We start from the raw sequence: 25,378 nt of genomic DNA, 5'->3' as shown, positions 1-25,378 counted from the left end.
CTTCCCTGTACACTTTTTGTCATAGTTATAAACATGCTGTTCCATCCATCCATGCTTAAGACTTTGTTAGCTGTAAACAACTGCAATTCAGTCAGATGATGGACTCAGAAGTGACATCAAACTTAACTCCATTGAAACCCTATAAAGATATGACTTGAGCAACAACAATGGATGTCGCTCTGTGATGGCCACCACCACTGTGTTGTACAGGTTAGCGGCCGCTATATCTTTATTTCTATTCTATTATATTCAAATCTTATTTCTTTACTTAATCCAAACCAATTTTGGATCAACTTTTGGTGGACTTGAAAATGCATTGATTCTTATGATAGAATGCTCAAATCCTAACATGGCTACCGTTCCATCAGAACACGCTCCATAGGCTCAGAACACTGGCACGGCTTCTATGATTTCTGTGTAAAAACTCTAGAACATTCAGGCACAACAACAGCCTTTCCAGGGAGACAAGCAGGTGGTGAACCCTCCAGAAGAAAAAGTTACATACTACTCCTTTAAGTGCAGAATCTTCTCAATGATCACTCAGAGCAAATGTACAACTTCTCTCATCTCTGATCCTAGTGTTTCGTGCTTTACCTATTGATTTGGTCTGTACTGTTTCTCGTTCTTTTTCTGTTTCAAACATTTCTGCTCTTATAAAGCACCAGGCTTGTTTTGATACAGTAGGGACCTTGTGTTTTGCTGGTTAGTCAATAAAATGTCGATCTCTCCTATTGGACCTCGGGGAGGTGATGTGTTGGTGTTTCCTTCACTTGTTGAAAAAGAAAAAAACATGTAAATCTGAGTTTTACTGCCCTGCTGTTCTGAAGTTCTGAAGTTTTGAAGGTTTGAAGTGGAAAGCAGCACATCCCATCAGGAAAAACATAGTTGATTTATGCTCTGTTGATGTAGGGCAATACACTGAGTGGTCTAGTGGTCAGAACTTCTGCCTCATGGCAAAAAGGTCCTGGGGTTTAATTCCTGGACTGAATGGGGCTTTTCTGTGTGAAACTTGCACATTCTTCTTTAGAAATGTGACTGCTATGCCTACAAGACATTTCTGTATAAATATGGCATAAATATGGCAGTTGTGGCAGCCAGAGAAGCCAAATGACACATATATATTTTAAAGTAAGACCTATTTTTGAGGTTAGACATTTTATTTGCAAACTACATACCTTACAAAAAATAGGAACCAAATTACAGATTACATACAAATAAGGACAAAGGTGACAGAGGTGGGTGACAGTGTGGACATTGTGTGTGTGTGTGTGTGTGTGTGTGTGTGCGTGTGCACGGGGGGGCATACATTCACACACATACACACACATCCACATGCATACAAGCACAGACAGTCAGGCACACATTCACACACACTCATCCATGGTTGACTTGTGGTGAATTAAAAATTTGGGTGTGATGTATTAAAAGTATCAGGTAGGTAGAGCTTGGAGGTAGACCAAAGAGGGAAGCCAGCACAGAGGGCAGGCCCTGAGAGGATGGGTGAGCACGAGCCTGGGCACTTGTAGGCAGACCCCCACACTCAACAACCAGGCAACAGCAGAAAGAGCCCAGCTCGCTAGGGACCCGAAGCAGATAAATTTCATGTTCTGCTCCTAAGTGTATTAAAGTAATATTTTATATAGCCTGTCTATCCATCCCTGTTTCTTTGTAAAATAAAGTAGTGTTTGAGTGTATGACATTGCGTGTGTTAGTACAGGTGTGTGTGTGTGTGTGTTGTGTGTGTGCACATGCACGCATGTGCATGTGTATGTACTCTTAGGACATCATCATGTATTTAAATTTTGAGCAGAAAGTGGTTACCTACCAGACAAAGAAAAGAGTTAAAGAACAAGGAGATGAATAATCAAATATGTTAAATCATAGAAATTACATTTGTAGGAAATCGAGGCAGGTGGACCAGGGTGACTGGGGTGCTGTTGTGTTGACGGGGGTGGTAGATGTGTATTCCAGTGAGATATAGTCAATGAGCAGAAGGCAGAGTGAGGGGGACATGGGGATGCAACAACCCATAAAGTGGGACAGTGAGTCCAAGATTTCTTCCCAGAAGTGCCTGATGGGTGTGCAATGCCAGAAGGCGTGAATATAAATATTGGGACAGTTTTGTGTGCAATTTGTGCAGTTAATTTCTGATATGAATCCCATTTTCAGCATTTTTTGACAAGTGTAGTGAGTTCTGTGGAGTACCTTTTATGTTGAATGAGTTTTAGATATGCATTTTTTGTCATAAAATAAATGTGTGTTTAATAATTGTGTTATGCTCTTTTTAGTGGTGACCAAGCTGGTCAACAGAGGCTACCAACCACATCTGGAAGACTTCCTCCTTCGAATCAACTTCAACAGCTACTACAAAGACTCCTGAGATGTCTCCCATTGTTCCAAATGTTTGAGGTGGTTCACAGCATGAGTGATAAACAGGTTTGATGTAGAGGTGTACAGTTTAAATATTTCAGTATTTTGAAGACTGAAGTTCCTAAAGATAAATGGATACAACTTAAATAAAAAAAATAAAAAAAGATTATAGTACAGTTGTTTTCATATTAACATGAACATTTTCAAACTTGCTTTAAAGCTAATAAATAATATGTGAATTGTTTAAAAATGCTTTGTGGATCTGGTGTAAAATCTTAAAAAACACATTAGCTTGGTCCCAGTGCCAGTGTCAAAAACCATGCACTGTTTACTATCTGTGTTTCTCCAGGTATTTGAACAAAATATGACTTTCCCCCAGCACAGATATTGTATAAGCAGCTCTTGAGGTCAAAATAAATCTAGTTATGTAGCGTTTATTGTTCAGTAATCAGGAAGTGTGTGTTAGCTTTGTTTAAAATAGATAGTTCTGTTTTTTCACATTTTCAGAGAGAATCTGCAGCTACAGCAGCTTTAAGTATCTGAATTTAAAAAATGGCACCCAGCCCTATGTTAAGGAATAAAAATGCACTTAAAACCTCATTGCTTTTGCTAGATGATAAAAATGTCAGAGCACACATGGGAAAAATGAAAACTGATTTTTAATTAAGATTTTAGAAAATGACAATAAATGCAATGCATTGTTAGGCAGTGGTCTTGTTCAACTTAAACTTAAGAATGATGCAACCCTTAGTATATTACAGAGAGTAGAGTATATTTTACAATACACAACCAGTATGCAGAAGTACCAAAACTAGCCATTTCAAAACAGACAAAATTATTACATGATCATGCAGTTTGAGAGAAAAACGTTGGGGGGAAATAGTACTGAGATTCTTTGCTTTCTTTTTTTGGATAGCCAAGTTGGAGTACATTATTATGAAGTACAGCATTTGAAGTACTAGATTTAAAAATCTAGTACTAGTGTATAGTTTTGAGGCAACCATGCTTAGATATAAACTACTCTTTCAAAGTACAAGTATTTGGAATTACAAGTAAATACAACTCAATACTTTACATCCTGTTGTCACTTAGGGATTAGTGTCCATTTCTAGTAGTTTTAATCCACCATACTGCATTTTGTATATCACTTAGAGGCAACCATATTTAGACATACATTACATGTAAATGCAGCCCATCTAACCCACCTGATTACAGTTGTTGTGGATAAGGATTAGCGCTTATTGCTATTTAGGCTAAAGCAGAACAGGATGTGCAGTAGCAGTGAGTGACAATGGCAATATCCCACTCATCCATCACTATGCGCTTTTAATTTGCTTTTATGAGCACAAGATTAGTCCAAGCAATAAGTTCTTCTATAATGTCTTTAATTGTTGCTGTCATATTTCTTGTAGGGCTTAGTTTGAGTGCTCAAAGAGAGTGGAGAGGAGAGGAACTGATTAAACATAAAACACAAGATATTTACAGAAGCTACTAAGAGCACATTTTAATTTGAACATCTGGACGCCTTAGACAGTGGCATTCAAATGTGGAGGGCTATGTCGCACAATAAGTACAATGCATAATTCACTCAGAGAGGAAGGAGCATTAAAATGTTAATTAATTTTTTATAGTGACAAGGGTCTTATCATTCCTGGTGTTAAACTTTAAAGTGCACTGTGTAACTTTGTAGAAGATGCTGTTGCTTTACTTGGAATGTTCCACTGTATAACATTAAGGCTTCTTTCTCCCTGGAGACAAGCAGGTGATGCAACCAGGCCAACTTACAGGTTAGACCTGTGGAGCAAAGTGTAAAGGAAGGATCTAGGACTAGGAAATGGTTTACACATTTTCAAATATAACCCAAATAGCAAAAACAAGTCTGACAAGGACTTAGTCAGGATAAACAATATGAACAAAAACTAAAGCAGGTCTAAACTAGGCCTAATAGTGTTTTCCTACTCAACATTTGCCACCAGTCCATGAATTCTTCAGAGCCGTAAAACAAAGATTAAAGAATGACCTCAAATGTCCACAGTTTTAAGATTATGAAATAACAAATGCATAATAAACTGTCAACTTAAAATAACTGTAAACCTAAAATTAGGCAAAACACATCTTTAGACACATGACTACACGCTTTGTCTTCTCCCTTTCCAAACAAGATCACAACCAAGTCCTTCAAACAGTGCTACAATATGGCCTCCAAAAGCCAATCAAATGACGGTATTTCTCAAATTCTGCAATCAAAATGCAATTGTTTAATTAGCTGCACTATATCAGGTCTTAAATAAACTACTTTTAAAGTGAGTAAGATCTTGGACCTGGTTTAACTTGGGTTAAAGTGGAACTAAACACTAAATCAACGTTTTTGCTACCAAACTGTACATGGTGTTTTAAAATGATTGTCTAGACCTAGACCTTTTTTTATGTCAATTGCAAACTAGGTACATGGGCGAATGTGTGTTCAAAAACAGTCAGTGTTGCCTCCAGTGGCCACTGCTATTTCAAGGACTATGTAACATCACACAGAGCTGCCCTCACTAAAGCAGGTCATAAAGACCTGGCTGCAGGGGAGGGGTTTGAAGCTGCTCTATTTGCAATGCAGTTGTAGGCGGAGTTTAAGTGTTTCCCACTTTAAGCTATGATTTATGTTTTGCATTCACGTTTGAGTTTGATCTTAATTTCAGGTTTAGGGCAAGGGTCTGTGTAACTCTATGGTCATTTCTATCTGTAGCAGTGAATCAGCCAAAAAGGAAATCCATGTTAAACTTCAGAATTTGTTATTGAGAAGTAAGTCCACACTCATTTGTGTTGACAGAAAAGGGGTTGAACTTTTAAGATAGTTTTCATTTCAGACTCAGTAATTGGAAAATATAAACCACACAAGCATAAAAATGTCTGAAACTGACAGCTTCTGAAGAAACAAATTGGTCCTCACAACTTAAATGCTTTGCTTTAAGATGGGTCTGTGTGTCTTTTCTCTTCCTCATTGAAATTGACAGTTAAACAGTAAATCGTCTCACTGAATTATCACTGATTGGTTTTAAATGATGTGCACTTAACAGTGTTGTGATGTCCTGTGAACCCACTCTATCAACACCACAAACTGATTTCGTACACACTAAACCAGGACTAAGCAGTGGTCTATATCAGTGCAGGGCACTTAGACTCATTTCTGAATTAAAAAGAAGGCGAAATGGAAAAGCATTTGGAATATAACATGTTCATTGTAGTTCTTTATATCCCTGGCAATTTTTTTTTTTTTAACATATATAGAATGATTTTAAGAGGTGGGTAGTGCTCAGACTTGTAAGTTTTTAAAAAGAAACTGTACTTTTCAGAGTACTTTTATTTGGGAAGAGGAAGCACAACTTTTACTCAAGTCTACAAGTGACAAAAGCTTTATGTTTGACAATATGAAATAATCTGAACATTTGGGTTTCTTGCAGCACTCTTTCAGATATGATTTAGTTTGTCTAGTTTTTGTGTTTATCTTTTGAAAATACCAGATTCTGTGCATTATTTCATATGTTGTTGTTTCCAAGTACACTAAAGTCAAATTATATATCAGATGTTAGGTCCCTACAGTTACTCTTTAAATTCATCTTAGTTGAGTAATACCACCATTTTCTACTTTAACTTGAGTAATAGTATTTTGAAGTAATGTTACTCTTACTTGAGTACAATTTTTGGCTACCCACCTGATTTTGGACATCATTAAAATAAGAAAATGTTGGAGTATTTATTGGCGACAGACTGGTATTCCCAATAAAGAGTCAGTATTGCACAAACTAAGGGCTAATTCGAGTGTGAGTTTAGCTTGAACTTCTGGTCTATACTTGGAAAATGACAGAGGTTAAAATGATGTCCAAAAAAAGCTTATTTTATCTCTAAGAAGTTGTAGATTTCATTGCACAGAATTGAACTGTGGTACTCAAACATCTGCAATCAGGACTGTGGAGTCCTGATTGCAGATGTTTGAGTACCACAGTGAGGGCTACAGGTTACACCAGGGAAAGCCTCATCCAGGTTTAGGTTTAGGGTTAGGAGAGGTTAGGACTTAGTTTGGTCTTGGGAGTAGGACTAAGCCTCAGATTCCAGGTCTTCTTGAGCGGCTCTCTCCGGTTCATTTCCAGTCTCTGATTCCAGTAAGAGGAATTTTCCGTCATTTGTTAAAGGCATGTTCTTCATCAGCTGGGCCAGCGCCTCTGGGTCCTGAAAAGTAAACAAGAAAAAATACACCAAGATTTAGTTTAAGAAGCAACTGACGTACTTAATATGATTTGAGCAGTAGAGGGCTGAAAAGAGACAAGGATCCAGTCTAACTATTAAAATGTTTGAATCTGCCATTTATTTTTTGCAGATCATGCTTTTTGACAACTGTATAAATTAAAGACATTATTTTGGTGATAATTATGGTTTAGCATTATTGTGTCCTCAAGTAGTTATTTGTATTTTCTTCAACAATATATTGCACAATATATATGACAATATTAGAGCCCGACCGATATGGATTTTGTTGTGGCCGATATGAAACCGATATAATTGGAGTTGGAGCTGCCGATATAATCGCCAATATATTTAGCAACGTAAAAATTCACTGTAAATCTTGAATTGTTTAAAAAACTTAGGTTTGGCTCTAGTGGATTCTAAATTGGGTTTATTTAGGCAACATTTATTATTATTCTGACTCTTTACGTCATATTTACATACAGTAGATTGGCCTAATGGCATTTTTGCATCACATTCTATCTACTAGTGATGGGTATTCCAGGTTTTTTTTTTTTTTTGGAGAACCGGCTCTTTTGGCTCGGCTCACTAAAGCAGCTGGCTCTGGCTCCAAGCGACTCTTGAGATTGTTTTGTTGCAAGCAGGACTAAACCAAAACTGAACCAGGACTGAAAAAGGACTAAACCAGGACTAAAACAGATTTAAACCATGTGTAAAACAGGACTAAACCAGAACTGAACCAGGATTGAGTGTCGGGACTCGGTCTCTCCCTCACTCGAGCCCAAGATTAGTCCTGGTTTATTCATTTTATGCTGAACTGCAGCCAAATATGCACTTTTTTTTTAATCCTATGCACACGCAGATTTCTGAAAGTTTCGTTTTCAGCCGTTGCTGCTGTCAAACTATGGGTCTACAAGTGACTTGAAGAGAAAAAGTGAGAAAAAGAGAAAACACAGCTCCCAATAAGAAACATGCTCCCGTTGTTCGCTTCAAAGAGCCGGCTCTAAGAGCCGCTTCGATCGTGACTGACCCATAACTCCTAGCTAGTATATAAACTATATATATATAGTTATATATATATATATAGGCTATATTAGCCTTTAGCCGTAAAAACGTGCGCGCCGCGGTAATTAATTATATGCATAAATGTGGATCATTCACACATCTATTCACAGCTCATTTACATATCAATGCTGGTCCAGTAGCAAATATACGGCCAATACAGTCACTTTACAATAGACCAATAGAAAACAGCCTGTTTATGTGCGGGAGCTACAGCAGCTAATCGCTAATAACAAATAGCCAAAACTAGCTTCAAAGTCGATGTATTTCCAACACTCACCGCTCACACACGCTCCTCCTCACATCACAAGTCTGTACTAATAAAAGTCCTTTTAATCCAGACTCAAACCGATTGTCCGTAAAAAAAAAAAAATAATCCAAGTGTTGCGCACCGCTGCGGGTGTAAACAAACACACGTGAGTGAAGTGACGTGACTCTGGGGGTGTGTTCAGGGACAGTATGGACACAGGCAAATTACACCGCAGATAAATACTGATGCGGAGCCACATATTAGGACATTTATCTGTCTGTAAATTGGATTAAATGAACAGAATGTAGTCTAAGCTTTATAATGAGGTATAACATGCCCACGTGAAATATCGGCCCATATCAGCAAGCATATCGGCCGATAGCCGATATGTCTCCAGGTGCCCATATCGGCCAATAATATCGGCCAGCCAATATATCGAGCGGGCTCTAGACAATATTACAACATTTGTTATTGTGCCATGTCATATCTGGTACAGGGTATGCTGCCTGTTATTGAATTGCCTGGAATGCTCCACAATATGGAAATCTTATGGAATAAATTTTCAGTGTTACGCCGATGACACTCAGGTTTACATCTCCACCAAATCCATCTCCCCAGTTCTCTCCACCATTACAAACTGCCTATCTGGCATTAAAACCTGGAGGGACCACAACTTCCTCAGACTTGATAGCAGTAAAACAGAACTACTCATCACCGAACCCAAAGCTCTCCTCCCCACTGCTCAGAACATCTCCCTCTTCATTGATAAGTCCATTACCCTCTCTCCTTCAAGACGCACCCTTGGCATCATCATGGACCCTACCCTCTCATTCAGAGCCCACATTAGTCACATCACTAAAACATCGCCTGTCTGCGCCCTTCCCCTCTCTCAGACCACCGAAGAAATACTCATTCATGCCTTCATCTTCTTCAGACTCAACTACTGCAACAGCCTCCCCTCCAACCCACCTCCAAAAACTGCAATCCATCCAAAACTTTGCTGCCTGCCTCACCCACACCCGCTCCAGAGACCACATCACTCCTGTCGTTAAGCAACTCCACTGGCTCCCTGTACAATACCGCATTCAATACAAGGTCCTCCTCATCACCTACAAGTCCCTCCATAACCTGGCCCCTCCCTATCTCACTGACCTCCTCTGTCTGCACTGTCCCACCTGCCGCCTCAGATCAGCCGACACCAACCTCCTCACTCCCCTCATCAGGACAAAGCACCGGACCTTGGGAGACTGAGTCTATACTGATGCCACCCCCTCCCTCTGGAACTCACTCCCACAATCCATCAGGAACTCGGACTCACTGCATCACTTCAAGCATTCCCCCCATAATTGCCCTGTTTTCTACAGTGTCCCTTTTTATTTTTTTCTAAAGCATCTTTGAGTGTCCAAAAAAGCACTATATACTGTTGTATTATTATTATTATTATTTTATTATTATGGCATTAAATGTATCTGTCTCTATGGAGGCAAATGCTTGTTGAAATGACTGTATGCTTCCACCTGTTATCTGCTCTTGAACATTATTATTAGTGATAACCAAATGCCCCCTGGTGGTTGTTCTTATATTAACTGTACATGTAGTATTTTTTACCTTTTGTATTGCTCAAGACAAGTAAAAGAGCAAATTGGACAGAAAAACGACAATTATAAAATTTCTATTGAACTATTTCCCCAAACTGCAACAGACAAAAAAAAATCATACCTTCTTTGCTTCTGTTATATCCTTCGCCAAATTAATGGTATAGCACACCTGTCAATCAAAACTAAATATTACAATTACAAATCAACTGATAAACTGAAAATGTAGTGCATGAAAAAGCATTTACCATAAAAATAACATCTGAAAAAAAGTGTCACAATCATCTCTATATCTCCCCCATTGATATGAGACTATTGTAACATGCTTCAAACATGTTGGACACTTCCATGATTATTGATTAAATATAAATGACATGTGTAGACATTTTAATATAACTCTTATATTACAAACCAAAAGACAAATACTTTAACTAAATAATCATAATTGATCTGTTTAAGATTTTTACAGTATATATTTTTTTAAAGATACCTTCTCCCCTTCTGTGTTGCTCTCAAAGATATAAGCACTAAAGGCAGGCTGGCCCTCCTCCTCCCCTTCGCTCCAGTCTCTGCCCTCCACCACGAAGCCCATCAGGCGCCCGTTCTCCTGGTGCGCCGCGAACTGGGTCACATCACCGAGCTGGAACTGAAGAAAACGAGACATATAAGGAAAAAGTTATAAAAGTATACTCCTACAGATTCAATAGTGACCTAGAGCCCGACCGATATGGATTTTGTTGTGGCCGATATGAAACCGATTTAATGGGAGTTGGAGCTGCCAATATATTTAGTGATGTAAAAATTCACTGTAAATCTTGAATTGTTTAAAAAACTTAGGTTTGGCTCTGGTGGATTTTAAATTGGGTTTATTTAGGCAACATTTATTGTTATTCTGCCTCTTTACATCATATTTACAGACAGTAGGTCAGACTAATGGCTTTTTTGCATCACATTCTAGCTACTAGTGATGGGTATTCCAGTTCTTTTTAGAGAACCGACTCTTTTGGCTCGGCTCCCTAAAAGCAGCTGGCTCTTTCGGTTTTGTTGCAAGCAGGACTAAAGCAGGTCTAAACTAGCACTGAAAAAGGACTAAACCAGGACTAAAACAGATCTAAACCATGTGTAAAACCGGACTAAACCAAAACTGAACCAGGACTGAGTGTCGGGACTCAGTCTCTATCTCTCTCCCTCTCTCAAGCCTAAGATTAGTCCTGGTTTATTTATTTTATGCTGAACTACAGACAAACATGCAAGTTTTTTCTCTCCTATGCACACACATTTCTGAAGGTTTCATTTTCAGCCGCTGCCGCTGTCAAACTACCTCGAGTCTGCAAGCGACGTGAAGAGAAAAAAAGTGAGAGAAAGAAAACACGGCTCCCAATAAGGATCAGGCTCTCGTTGTTCACTTCAAAGAGCCGGCTCTAAGAGTCGCTTCATTCGCGACCGACCCATCACTACTAGCTAGTAAAGAAACTAGCGCTATTAGCCTTTAGCCGTAAATACGTGTGCGCCACGGTAATTAATTATATGCGCAAATGTCAGAATTCGCACCTCTATTCACAGCTCATTTACATATCAATGCTGGTCCAGTAACAAATACGGCCAATATAGTCACTTTATAATAGGCCAATAGAAAACAGCCTGTTTATGTGTGGGAGCTACAGCAGCTAATTGCTAACCAATAAACAAATAACCAAAACTAGCTTCAGAGTCGACATATTTCCAACACTCAGCGCTCACACAGGCTCCTCCTCACATCACAAGTCTGCACTAATAAATGTCCTTTTAATCCAGACTCAAACCGATTGTCCGTAAAAAGAAAATAATCTATGTCTGCGGGTGTAAACAAATGCACGTGAGTGACCTGACGTGAGTGACCTGACGTGAGTGACCTGACGTGAGTGACCTGACGTGAGTGACCTGACGTGAGTGACCTGACGTGAGTGACGTGTGTTCAGGGACAGTACGGACACACACACAGACAAATGACTCCGCAGATAAATACTGATGCGGAGCCACATATTAGGACATTTATCTGTCTGTAAATTGGATTAAATTAACATAATGTAGAGTCTAAAATTTATAACATGCCCATGTGAAATATCGGCCCCTATCAGCAAACATATCGGCTGATAGCCAATATGTCTCCAGTTGCCCATATCGGCGGATAATATCAGCCATCGGTCGGGTTCTAATAGTGACAATGAGATACTTACAGTTATTTTATTCACTTGTGTCTGAGGGTCGATTAACCTGTGTGAAAACAAAAAGAATATGAAAATGTACCATCTCAGTGTGACAAACTAAGGATATACACATTCAAAATCTGATCATTTAGAGGCAATTTGAGTGCTGAAATTACTCACTCAAATGCAGCCCTGGGCTTCCAGGTGAAGCACTTCAGTGACATTTCACTAGAGCTAGTACTGGATTTTCATTAATGATGGTTTTATTTCCAAAATGGCTTTCTGAAATGTTGAACTCTGTTTATGACCCAATGACTCAGGCTTAGTAACTACTTAAACACTAACTTTAAGTCCTAATCATTTATTAGTCTAAGCCTTAATAAACCTTTGTTTGTTATGAAGTGTAAGTCTTTGCTCATGCCTTTTTACAAAGTAGTTATTAAAGTTTTACCAATTACTTTAGACTGGAGGTGAAATATGACTATGAGGGCCACTATAGCTCCTGGTAAACACTGCCATGTATTTGTGTGTAGTTCTTACCTGATGTCATTGCTGGTGACCATGAGGTGCGACTCTGTGGTCCTGAAGATGTTGTGGATGGCACGGGCGGCGAGCACCTGTCTCATGGCCTCATAGATCACTTCCTGGTTGTTCCCACAGCGCACCGCCATCGAGCCCAAGAAACGCACCTCAAAAACCTGCTGCAGCAAGGAGTCTGGGGGCACATGCAAAAGAATATAGTACGCACATCATCAACAAGAATATGATGGGTTCATAGTAGAGGGAAGAAGTCAAGGCAAATGCTGGTTTTCAGATTATAGAACCTGATGAGTTCATACTGCCAGATGGGGGGAAAAGCCAGTTTTTCCCCATTCAGCACACTGTACTTTGCCATGAAATATCTAAAAGGTCAAATCACAAATGCTGAACCTGATCATTTCTTTAAGTGACTAGACCCATGAATGTTCTATATTATATTAAAACAATAAACCGCATTTTTAACAATCACTATTTTAGCTGGCCCACATCTGTATTAAATATTACTGACTACAGGTAAGGTTGAAACCATGTTTTATTTCAGTAAATTATGGTGTGACAGAACTTTCCAAATACAAAAAGTATTAAGTAATTGGTAGTAAATGAGCTTCACCCTGCACAAGTACAAAACATAACAATGAACAGTACAAGCAGTGCCACTGGAACAATAAATGAGAAATCTGGCATAATAAAGTTGGATGACAGACGTCAAGATAAACTATTAAATAAATCACAAATACAAATAAACAATAACTTTGAACAGTTGAATAATTACCATCACTTTCTGTCAGACACTCTTCACCGGTTTCTCCAAAAGGATTTGTGCGTCTGTCACAAAGAAACAGAGACAAGACAAAACAATTAACCTCCTGCTACGAAGCGTTAGCAAACATCCTGCTCCCAGAAATGAGTCTCATCTGAGACCATCACAATCACACACCCTGTCAGCAGCCTCACAAACAGCCCCATCTGATTATGTCACAAACACAAGAGCCAGGCCAAGAACACACACTCCAGCCAGGTGCACTGTGGAACTTTTCCAGTGGAGAGTTATCTGCTTGTCTCATACGAATGTTACTGTATGACATTAACTATTGTATCTCCATGGAATAAAATGTTTTTTTTTCCCCCACTAGTAATTAAGTAAATGCAATAAAAGTATTTTGTGTTACTGCAAAACATCGCAGACACAGTAAAAAAGCTCTATGAGAAAATATGATTGCTTTGCTGAGATGGTATAAATTCTTTCATCACAAAAAGAGTCATCTCCACAGAGATTGCCAAGTTTTTTTTTTGCCATTTTGGGGAACATTCGAGGCAAAACAATAACGTCTGCCCATTTATAGCCCTGTAATGTTTTAAAAGCATGCAAATGGAGCTACCGTAAATTTAGCCTGAAACGCCTAACTGCACTCCTATCCTATACCTCAGCGCTTCTCCAGAGTTTACCTGCTCCTCATCCTTCATCGCCTCACTCCCATGGTGGGGTCCCCACCACTTGCCACATCTCCTCGTCCAATCAGTGCCCAGTCTGCCCTATTTAAACCCTATTGCAGGGGCATGACTGCTTTGGTTTGTGCCATGCCCCACCTGCCCCCCACAGCAGCCTTCCAGCCTCTAGTCCTCTCACCTCGTCCCTTTCATTCTCCTCAACCTCACCTCTACCACGTCCAGAGTCTAACCAGTCCCGTTCTTCATAACAATATCTTCTGCAGAGGTCTGAGCACCAAAGAGACTCATTCAATAAAGCTTAATAATCTAATTCAAACAATATTTTTGTGTCTGTCTGAGTCTTTTCTGGACGGTCCACTGCAGTGGTGGCTGGTCAATAGAGGGCGCAAGTGCGCCGCACTCCCTAACTTGAACTAGATATAAAATAAATAAATAAATTATAAAGTTGTTATTTTTGCATTAGGCTATATTTCATATTTTGCTTAAAACTGAACGTGTATCTGCTCATATCACTTCATTTGAGTCATGTGTTTGGAATTTGAGTGGGCTGAAGTTTTGAGGAAAGTGTGGCGTCATTATGTTGCTTCTGTCTTTACATTGCTGCTTTGAAATACGTCTTGGGGGTAAAAATCAAGTGACTGGTCTTTATAAACATTATCCTGCCCCCAACCCTCCACTGACGGCATGTTACTGCTACAGGCTAATGAAAGGAGAACAACAGAGCTGCGTACTATACAGCTATGGCGAGTTCAACTTCAAGTCAAAGTGCGTCTGAGGAACAGTTTTTAGGGAGTAATATGTCTTCTCTTCAGTGGGACCCTTGTGCCAAGCAAGAAAGAAGCATTAAGCTGAAATGAGTGCATCTGTGTTGATTCACACACTGGCTAATGGCGGCTAGCTACTTTCACCCAAACCTCCACAGAGAAGAGCGGGAGGAGAGACCTAAAGACACCGGGACTCGCGGGGCCCCCAGCGCCTGTTGCGGCCGCCGGGACTCGAAGAAGTCGTTCGCTGCTTTATCTTCCTGTGCCTGCTGGTTGGACCTGGGCGTAGCGCAGAGGGTTTAAGTCTACCCGGTGCCCTGGTGTAACTTTCAGATTGAAGTGGGAATTGAGATTAAGACTAGTTTTACAACCAGCTCGTGCTGCATTCGGGTCCCGGACCTCGCGTCTCGGACCTGACTGGACCGGGACTTGGACCAGTTTCATCTCTTATATTTACAGCTTGGCTGTTGTGTTGTGATAGTTTAACCAAGAGTGACCAAAATGACTGTTTCTGGCATTCGTTATAATGCAATATAGTCTATATAATACATATATTTATAATATATATTTATAATTTTGGCCTATGTGCCTCCCCAAACAATTTTATCACCAGCAGCCACTGGTCCACTCGTATGTATTGATCTGCCTGGAGTGACCCACAGCATGACATTCAACTTTTCACAAAAAAAACAACAAAAAAACAAACAAAAATAAAACATGTGAACTAAAATAAATACCAGACACTATTATGTGAAAAAACATATTGGTCCATCTCTATGTAATATTGTGTTTTGCCCCACCTTCCTCCTCTGTTCTGATCCATGAACTCTGAGGCAGGGAGGGTGATGTCAAACTGGATGGGCGTCCCTGGAGCGATGAGATCCTCAGGCTCTGGAGCAGACTTCTGAGTGCCTCCAGTTACATGAACTCCTCCTGGTTTAGCTCTGCACACACGCACACACAGCATGGAATAATCATGAAAAGCTGCAAATACATTTACGCTGATTTTGTGAAATACCAAGAAGGAAGAAATTAAATTAGTTCAAATGTATACTGTGCAAATACTCTCTTTTTACACTCTCATATATATATTAAAATAAACAATAGCTGGAATATGATTCCAGCATGTATAGTCAAATTGTATCATTGTAATAGTAATTAACAATTCATAGGTCAATTTCAGTCTGCTTTGTGGAAAATCAAGACTACAGTTAGGTGCATTCATACTAACTAAAATGTGTGTCTTGGCCATGAATGCAACTAAAAAGAGTTGGACAGACTGTGCGGTTAGGCACTTCTCAGCTTACTGCAACTGCTACCCCAAACTTTGCACCAATTTAGAGCAGGCATGCATTGCAGAAAGGGTTAGCCAACCCTAACCCAGCTAAAAGATAAAAACTACGGGATAGAATGATTTAGACAGATGTGGTGAGACTGGGACTTGTTGGTTGTGTCCATAACAGTGACGTGGTCTCACCTGTCTGGGTTGGGGGCACCCTCCTGCCTCTTCTCGAAGCTGGTGATTGGGGTGACAGCCTGGATGGCAGTTTGGTTCAGCCTGATGGCCACAGCCTGACAGACAAAAATATAGGGAAAATAAACAACATCATTTAGAAATAGACAACATAAAATGAGCAAAAATACTAACGTTGCACTGTTAACTTCCCTGGTCATTCATACGCCATCTGCTTGTCACCATGGAGATGTTACTACTTTGGATAGCATGTTTCACAATATGGTATTAAATGTTTCTATCTCCATGGAGACAAGCAGAGGATACCGTCAGGCCAAGTTGCAGGTCAGAACTGTGGAGTTGCGAGCCCACCCACAGTAAATAAATGCATGTTTTTTCAATGTGTTTTTGAGCAATAAAAACTCCTGTAACTGAAGAGAGGCAAAATCCATAAATCTAATGTACAGACGTTGAGCTTACCTCTGGGTTGTCTGTCAGGTAAATCTGTCGTGAGATGTTGTTCACTGTACAGATCCACTGGAATCATAACAATATATACATGAGTATACATGAGTGTGGAGCACTTCCTGTATTACCGCATGACATCACAAGATGGAGTGTTTTCTGTCTGAGAGAAGAACTCAGCCTGTACAGGGTTGTGTGTTAAACAAAACACAACTCTGGGTATAAAATAGCATAATATATTAATTACAATTTACAATAACAATATAATGTGTTACTGTGTTATGTGTGCTACCTGTAGTTCTACTGAATTCAACATTCATTATTTATTGATTTATTTATGTACAGTTATGTACATTAAGCATGTAACACACAGACACAATTTGCAATGTCCGTCTATAGAAAGTTCTTGTGTTCAGTGTTACAAGTTTAATAAAATAGACATATTTGTAATGCATATTTGTGTAGCTTCTCAGTAGACTCACCTCCTCATACTCCTTTTTGCTCTCAGCCTGAAGTATCATTGATCTGTGCAATACAATGCAATACAGTTAATTCAACAACAACAACTTTAAACATTTTGTTCCAATTAATGGTTTTGTGTAATTTGAGAGGGCTTTCCACATTAAACAAATCTGGCAGAAAGTTCAACTAACTGCTAATTACTGCTACTAGTATTTTTAGGCCATCTCCAGCTGAAATCATGACATAAAATTTTTATTACATAGGCCATTAAATAAGTGTACACACGTTTTCCCGGTGGAGGAGGTGATTTGAAAACAGTATCTTCTGTCCTCACACTCCACAGCCATCACAGAACTGTTGTCCAGATCCAGGACCATGCCCCCTGCCACTGCTCCCCGTGGTTGGCACATCAGATTCCCTCCCTGGGTGAAAAAGTACAGGCGGTCCCAGGCTGTGGTCACCAGACCTGTCTTACTGTGGAAGAAACCAGAAAGATTATTTATGTTGGTACAAAAGAGGGACAGTGAGTATATGGTACAGAGGATGGACAGTGACCTTGACCTAGGTTTTAACATTGAAAGATAGGGTTTCACTCACTAGGAAACAAATAGTTATTTTTTCTATTTTATTTTAACTATTTTAACAGTCTAATATTTGTATTCTTAAATTGTCCCTAGAAAGATAATTAGCTTAATCACTTTATTCTCTGCGGAGATTGTTGTGTTCTGTTTTGTTGTTGGCAGTGAAAATTGATTAGAAACGGTCCCAAATGCCAAACATATTACCCAACAAGCAGCACATAAATGTCATTTAAGCAGTTCATTTTTTATCTCCACTTCAAAAATATCCACAATACCTTTTGATTAATGTTCAAATTCCGTATGGCTCCTGCTGCCTCTGCTTTGGGTGACTCAGGTCTATTTTACATTCATCAACTGTTACATTTTGTATCATTTTTGTTGGCATTAGAAATAAGAACCTATTAATGGGTCAACTAATATTACTAACTACTAATTACTGCATCTACAACTACTCATTGAACTGAGCTATCCGAATTACCAAGGCATCACTCATTTGATTTAGGGTCAGTCCATATGAAATCAGCTGCCCTCCCCTATGAGCCATCTCAGATTTGGCTGAAAATTGTTTGAAAAATTTCTGAAATCAGCAAATGAAAGAATCTCAAATTTTAGCTCAATCCCTTGAGTTGTTCCTGAGTTACGGCCCATTGAAATTGTGGAATTTTTCGGAAGCTGAAAATTAGTATTATTGGTATTGGTATTATTCTTGGTCATAGTTTCTGAATCTATTGTCAAATATTGGGTATCTTTATTAAAGGGGCTGCTGTGGGCCCCCAAAATCTCACATTTGGTTGCTGCTCAATTTTTTTTTTTCAATTTTTGAGGTCCAAAATTATTTATTTACTATTTATTCCAAGCAGATATTTACAAACTAATTGTTGAACCTGAATATTTGGGAGAATGACCATTTCTGACAACAATCTCACACTTTTCTGAGCTTTCATGTGGATGGTGTAGAGCCCCAAATATGGTCACAAACCAAATGTGACCATTTTGGCCCCTTGGTTCCTCATGTGGGCACAGTTAGATGTTGATAAAAAATTTTACCAGAGAAACGTTGGCATATTCTGTTTAGTTTAAAGTAATAAAAACATCTAATATTAACTTCCTTCATTTCAAATGGAATTTTTGAAAATGAGCTCTCACAGGTACTTTTCCACCTGCAGAAAGGTTCAATTACCTTTAATAGACTTGAACACTATTTGCTTGTTATAAAGAAGACAATTTGAGATTATTTGTGGAACATTGCTTGTGATGGTTTTGGTGGCACAGTAAAAGGCTTGGCTGCAAGGACCAGTCTTCAGACAACTGACAGCAATCAAATACTGACCGCACTCCAGATGTTTGAGTGGGCTTCACAAAATATAAAGAATTTGAAGTTTTTTCCTTGTAAGCTCTAAAGACATTACCATGAACTTACTTCCAAACTAGAAGAGTACTATAGCAAGGCAAAGACTGTGAAAGGTACTAGATCACACCACAGTTTCATTCCAGTGTCAGATGGTAAATTAGAAATGAGGAAAATATCTCAAGATCATTTATGTACTGAAGTTTCAGTTTCTGAAATACAAAATGAGATTGTGCAGATATCTCTTTGGACCAGCCACGTCAATACAGTGCATGTATTTATGACATCAGGTGGTTCATTGAGAATATTTCAGAGTGTTCAGATGAACATGGTGACATCTATGTGAGATTCATGAATGGAGAACCCTCTTCTGGCCTCCTGAACATTGGCAGAACCATGTTGGGTTTAGTTTCAGCACATAATCTGTTATATTAAGGTACCAGAAGTTCAGGGAAGAAGAGCACGAAATTATCACCTTGACACTGCAGATTATGACATGATCCAAACATTACTTCTGAAGTTCATTAGTTGGAAGGAACACTTAGTGTGCAAGATACCAATACAGATGATCGACAGGTAGGCAGCAAAGGGACCAGAATGGGCAGATTTGTCCAGTATGTTGGTATTTTCCGCTGAGGTTGTTTTTCACACAAAATTTTTTAAATGTAATTTCAAGCAGTGGAACAAATAGACCAGGGGCCTCATTTATATAAAAAAAAAACTGCTCGGGAGTTGTTGTAAGATAGTGTGTACGCCTAGTAGCTACGAGAGGCGTGCGCCACGCAAACTCCATATTTAGAAAACCCACCGCACGCACAAAATCACGCAATCTTTGCTTTATAAATCCCACCTGCAACTAGAATCAGTGCACGCAAACTCACGTCACATCACGCCTTCTCCACACCTCCACCTCACCATAAAATGAGCATGCAAAGTGACTCGTGAATGAGATTTCCCTAAACATGAGCCGATAATCAGTGGGTTTGACCGAGACACGCGGGACAAAGATGGAGGGGGACGCTCCACGCAGCACCACGCGGTCATGTCAAAGACTTTATTAAAGACTTTATTAAACAAGGTTTAATAAATAAATGCAAAACTAAAAGTGACAACAATGACTCATCTGTTCATTTAATCATATTTCATAATATTTAGGCAGCACATTTTTGCAGTGAAGCCGATGGGTTTTCTCGCTGTTTCAAGAGATTTATAACTATATATATATATATATATATATATATATATATATATATATATATATATATATATATATATATATATATGCATGTACACATACATAATGTGCACTGAATTGTCAAATTATGAGCGCGTGCGAGAGATTCCAATGCCCTCCCCTGGAAAGGGAAAGGAGCGAGGGAGGGATATGAGGATACGTGGACACAGATTTAGCACGAAACACATAAAATACACGTCAGGTGCTGTTATTCTGCCATTAAAAGTCCACACTAAACATCCAAACTGCTTACCTGTGTGAGTGCGCGGGGCTGGGTCGGGGCACAGACATTATTGTGTTCTTGTCAGAGAGCAAGCTCTCATTTGCTAGAGCTCCCATTACACAAAAATGTAGGGAATATTTAAGGTTCGGGTCAGGTTTGGACAGTAGGCTTCGTGTCGTGCACAGACTCGGGCCACTCTGGCGCTCGGAGCATAAAGACTGAAGTAAAAGTGTTAAAGTTGTGTTTAGTCCCAGTGCTTCATTGAACCAAAAAAGCTTCTGTGCTCCGTCCGAGGGAAGAGTTTTTCTCTCAGGTCGGGTCATTATTTCGTCCTTTGTGTTGGTCACAGTCTGTGTTCTACAGAAGTCTATGGTCGCGGTGTGGACTGCTGGAGACCCTGCGCTACACTGGGGACGTGGCCGCGCTCGTGCACGAGTTTCAAATGTATAATATTGTGGAGAATATTGAGTGGAATAAACAGCCATTGTCCGTGTTTTGGCGAACCAAACACTTAAAATACACAAATCTGAAGGTCATTCTTCTATATACATGGATTTAATGATGGATTCCTGATCAAACTCTTCCTCAAACTGGCCTCACTTCTGCTCCTCTCCACGAGTGTCGCTTTTCCCCCGTGTCTCCAGACTTTGCGTAGTGCTTACAGGAGGTCCCGAGTTGGCGTAGTGCCACGCTTTAGTCGAGTTTCATAAATACCACGGTTGGCGTAAGTGCCTAAGCTCCACCAAAAATGACCTGTGAGAGCTCATTTTCAAAAATTCCATTTGAAATTAAGGAAGTTAATAGTCGATGTTTTTATTACTTTAAACTAATCAGAATATGCCAAAGTTTCTCTGGTAAAAATTTTATCAACATGCCCACATGGGGAACCGAGGGTCCAAAGAAGGGGCCAAAAAGATCACATTTGGTCTGTGACCATATTTGTGTCTCTACACTGTCCACATGAAAACTCAGAAAAGTGTGAGATTGCTGTCAGAAATGGTCATTCTCACAAATATTCAGGTTCAACAGTTAGTTTATCTGCTTGGAGTAAATAGATCTTGGACTCAAAAAAAAAAAAAAAAAAAAAAAAAAAAAATTGAGGGCAACCAAATGTGAGATTTTGGGGGCCCACAGCGCCCCCTTAATAAATATACCCAATATTTGACAAGAGATTCAGAATCTATGACAAAGAATCTACATTAATACAAATTTTCAGCTTCCTAGCTCTATTTTTTATGAAGTTATGGTCTCTCAAACATGCTTATAAATTAAGGCTTCCAAAAAAGTGGGCATGGCCCCAAAATTTCAATGGGCCATAACTCAGGAAAGGCTCAAAGGATTGAGCTAAAATTTGAGATTCTTTCATTTGGTGATACTAGATTTCTTTAGAATGTTTTTCAACCAAATCTGAGATGGCTCATAGGGGAGATTCCTTGAAAACCACTGATTTCATACAGACTGACCCTTTAGATGCTAATACTACCACTTTTTTCTACATAATTCAAAAGGTTTAACGTAATACCTTCTGAATTACTTTAAACCCTTTCCCTCCTGCTGCTGTGGGTGACTCAGTGCTCTTACACTCACTCGATATTCCATTTTAGATCATTTTAGTTGACATAGAAATAACAAGCTATAGGGTTTGTGAATGTAAAACACTCACACATCTCACGCATCATGTTTTTAAAAAAATTTGAAAAAAATTACCAAATAGTCCCATATTATCATGTACCAACCATGTGAAATTTTAGTCATTTTCAATCAATACTTTTCAAGTTACAGCTCATTTTATGAGGGGAGTATGTGTCAGGGGAGTATGTGTCAATTTAAAATCAAGTAATTTTTTTCTCGGCGGTTTTCACAGGTCGATATCTCTGCGAGTATCACACATAGAGGGCTGAAATATTGTGGGCTTGTACTCCTCTACTTTGTGTTCAAATAACATTTATAAAGTTTGGTATCTAAAATGGAAAATTGTCACATTTTTCTATAGCGCTTTTCCACCTTCAAGGCACTCAAAGCGCTTTACAACAAGGAACCACTCACCCATTCACACACCAGTGTACGCAGACACTGTGGGCGAGGTGGGTTAAGTGTCTTGCCCAAGGACACAACAACAGCATTCATCTGTGGGAGCTGTCAGTGGGTCAGTGGATCTGACCGCTCAACTTGTGATGTTTATGTCGAGAGCTGGAATCGAACCACCAAACATCAGATCAGTGGGCGAATGCTCTACCAACTGAACTACCGCCGCCCCAACTCATTATTATTTTATATGAACTTAAAAATGAAAAAAAAAAACAGTTCATTTCTGTGGTGTACCATTTTTAGCCCCTTTTTAAACCCACTTGTAGGTGTAGTAGACCCTTATTTTTTTTTGAGAATCAAAATATGTACTAGAACTCTTAAAAGAAATCACCAAATGTTGAAAATTTGAAATGGGTTATGTGTGAGGGTCCTGTTAAAAACAAGAAAACGCAACATGGTCCGATTTTCACATGTAATTTATGGTATGTGGGTAGTGATAAAAAAAATTTGAATCATTTTTGTTTGAAAGACCAGAAAAAGACCTTTCATATGGCACCAAACATATGTATTTTAAGAAGCTCCTTAAATTTTTTATTGTATCTTGAACATTCACATTTGACACAATGACACGAGTATACAGTGATCATGTACTATGTTTTATTCCAACAGCTAAAGCTCCCAAACATGAAGAATGAACAAGAATGAATCAACAGGATGTGTTACAAGATATTTAAAAACCCAGAGCACAGAACATGTATGTCTTCCATCATCATTATTGGTAGGCACATCTTCATAAACCCGCAGTCAGCCCCGAAGCTTTTGGATTTTCTGGCCGAGGTCACAGCAGCATGGACAGTCCCCAAGAGCTTGACCACCAGAATTCTCCTCCACCTGTGGAGGCTTTTGCATCCTGGTGGACTGGTTTTAGATGGTTGAGTTGACCATGTTGACTGGGGTGTGGCCTTGTAACTTGAATCAGGCGCTTCGTCATCTGTGCACTACATTAATTTCTTGGGAGTCGGCTCTTGGTCCCATGGTGATCCAAACATGTACTGGCTCTCCTTAAAATATATTTTTTTTAAACTTTAAAAAAAATGTGCATTTGGAACTATATAGGTTCATCCCCAGGATAAAGATGAATATGATTTTTTATGTGCGATAAATTCCCACATATCCTGCAATTTCCCTTAAATGGACAACCATAGCACTTTCCATTTAAGGCTCCATAAGACTTTCTTTACCTGCTCAGGTGATCCCAATATGATAGGGAACTGTGTCCTCACTTCTTGGCTGGTTCTAGATGTTTGCGCACCAAAATCTATTGTAACATTTGCTTAGTCTTGAACATCAATGTGCCGTCCACAACTTATGGAAGACAATATCATATTGTTGAACATGACTTGATTGTTTCTTTAATATGAGAATAATCTACAGCTGTTTTCTTGGATGTCAGATAACTTATCATAGATACCTTGTCAGATACCTTGTCACATCAAAATTATTATCAATCCATTTGATTCAGTCTTTAAATGTTTAGTGACCTTAGCTGTTGGAATAAAACATAGTACATGGTCACTGTATACTCGTGTCATTGTGTCAAATGCAAATGTTCAAGATACAATTAAAAATTGAAGGAGCTTCATAAAATACATATGTTTGGTGCCATATGAAAGGTCTTTTTCTTATTCAAACATTTTTTATCACTACCCACATGCCGTAAATTACATGTGAAAATCGGACCATGTTGTGTTTTCTTGTTTTTAACAGGACCCTCACACATAACACATTTCAAATTTTCAACATTTGGTGATTTTTTTTAACAGTCCTAGTACATATCTTGATTCTCAAAAAAAATAAGGGTTTACTACACCTACAAGTAGGTTTAAAAAGGCGCTAAAAATGGTATGCCACGGAAAAACAAGTTGGTTTTTTTTCATTTTTAAGTTCATATAAAATGATAATGAGTTGAGATAGCAAATTTTCAATGTTATTTGAACACAGAGTAGAGGAGTAAAAGCACACAAAATGTCAGCCCTCTATGTGTGATACTTACGGAGATATTGTCCTCTGAAAACGGCAGAGAAAAAAATGACATGATTTTGGGCCCTTAAGTTGACACATACTCCCCTCATAAAATTAGCTGTAACTTGAAAAGTAATGATCGAAAATCACTAAAACTTCACAGGGTTAGTACATGATAGTCAGGGACTATTTGGTAATTTTTTCAACATTTTTTGAGATTGAAGTGCATGGGCCATTTGTTGAAATGGCGTGGAATGACCCTTACACTAAAATAAATGTGTTATTATATAGCACTTTTTCAGACACTCAGAGCCACTTTACAACTACATGATTTATTCACTCATCCTATACTCTGTGGTGTAAGCTACAGGGCCCCACACTGGCCACTGACAAGGAGGTTTGAGCAACTGCTACTACTACCAACTACGGCTAAGGATGTGCTAATATGACTACAATTATCAAGTACTAGTATTTCTGCAACTACAGTTATTCTTTGAACTAAGCCCATTTCTATGTCGAGTATTATAAAACAAAGCCATAATTTTCATTGCTATGCGAGGTATGATCAAATCTACTATTAACTAGTACCTACGACTGCTGCCACAACTACTACCACTACCGCCAGGGATGCACCGATCCAGCTTTTTATGTTTCGATACAAATACTGATACCCTCAAGTATCTGCAAATACCTGATATCAAACAATACCAAGACTGAGAATATTATCCATTTCCTTTAAACTCAAATGCCGTATGGGCAACAATGATGCAAATGTGTTTTAACTTATTTATCATAAAGCGATTACAAGTTCACAAAAAAACAAGTTCAATATTACAAGGTGTTTTGGGCCAGTATTGGTAAGCAAATCATCTTTTTCACCACCAACACCAACAACACCAATAACTACTGCTACTGCTACTGCTAGAACTACAACTACAACTACTACAACTACTACAACTAAAGCTGCTATTATTTATTAACAAACTAGTCAGTAGTGTATTTGTGATTGAAATAATTTATTTTTGTCTTCAAATTTCAAATATGTTGAATACCTCTGATTAATGTTCTGAACATGTCTCCCCACTGCTGCCTGTGCTGTGGGTGACTCAGGCCTCT

At 38.9% G+C, this 25,378-nt stretch overlaps 2 protein-coding genes across 3 annotated transcripts in view; one reads left to right on the top strand and one right to left on the bottom strand.

Moving 5' to 3' along the window:
- The window catches only part of tubgcp6 (tubulin, gamma complex associated protein 6), a 95,849-nt gene extending 92,826 nt beyond the window's left edge, over positions 1-3,023 (top strand). For both annotated transcript variants that reach the window (XM_020919144.2, XM_055155502.1), the window contains exon 25: positions 2,289-3,023. In XM_020919144.2, the coding sequence (XP_020774803.2) occupies positions 2,289-2,380 (92 nt within the window). In that variant the 3' untranslated portion in view covers positions 2,381-3,023. The remainder of the gene's footprint in view (positions 1-2,288) is intronic.
- appl2 (adaptor protein, phosphotyrosine interaction, PH domain and leucine zipper containing 2) overlaps positions 3,012-25,378 on the bottom strand; it is a 55,272-nt gene continuing 32,905 nt past the window's right edge. Inside the window, exons 11-21 of the mRNA XM_020919139.2 lie at positions 17,112-17,300; positions 16,847-16,889; positions 16,380-16,436; positions 15,924-16,018; positions 15,247-15,390; positions 13,006-13,058; positions 12,234-12,408; positions 11,724-11,760; positions 9,998-10,153; positions 9,632-9,679; positions 3,012-6,585 (exon numbers count right to left, since the gene is read on the bottom strand). Of these exons, the coding sequence (XP_020774798.1) occupies positions 6,454-6,585; positions 9,632-9,679; positions 9,998-10,153; positions 11,724-11,760; positions 12,234-12,408; positions 13,006-13,058; positions 15,247-15,390; positions 15,924-16,018; positions 16,380-16,436; positions 16,847-16,889; positions 17,112-17,300 (1,129 nt within the window). The 3' untranslated portion in view covers positions 3,012-6,453. The remainder of the gene's footprint in view (positions 6,586-9,631; positions 9,680-9,997; positions 10,154-11,723; positions 11,761-12,233; positions 12,409-13,005; positions 13,059-15,246; positions 15,391-15,923; positions 16,019-16,379; positions 16,437-16,846; positions 16,890-17,111; positions 17,301-25,378) is intronic.

The sequence above is a fragment of the Boleophthalmus pectinirostris genome, unplaced genomic scaffold, assembly GCF_026225935.1.
Source record: "Boleophthalmus pectinirostris isolate CB_2022bp ecotype Guang Dong unplaced genomic scaffold, ASM2622593v1 HiC_scaffold_2, whole genome shotgun sequence".
In the NCBI taxonomy this organism is placed as follows: Eukaryota; Metazoa; Chordata; class Actinopteri; order Gobiiformes; family Gobiidae; genus Boleophthalmus; species Boleophthalmus pectinirostris.
Note: the sequence above shows the minus strand (reverse complement) of the source record. Positions and strands in the feature narration are given on the sequence as shown.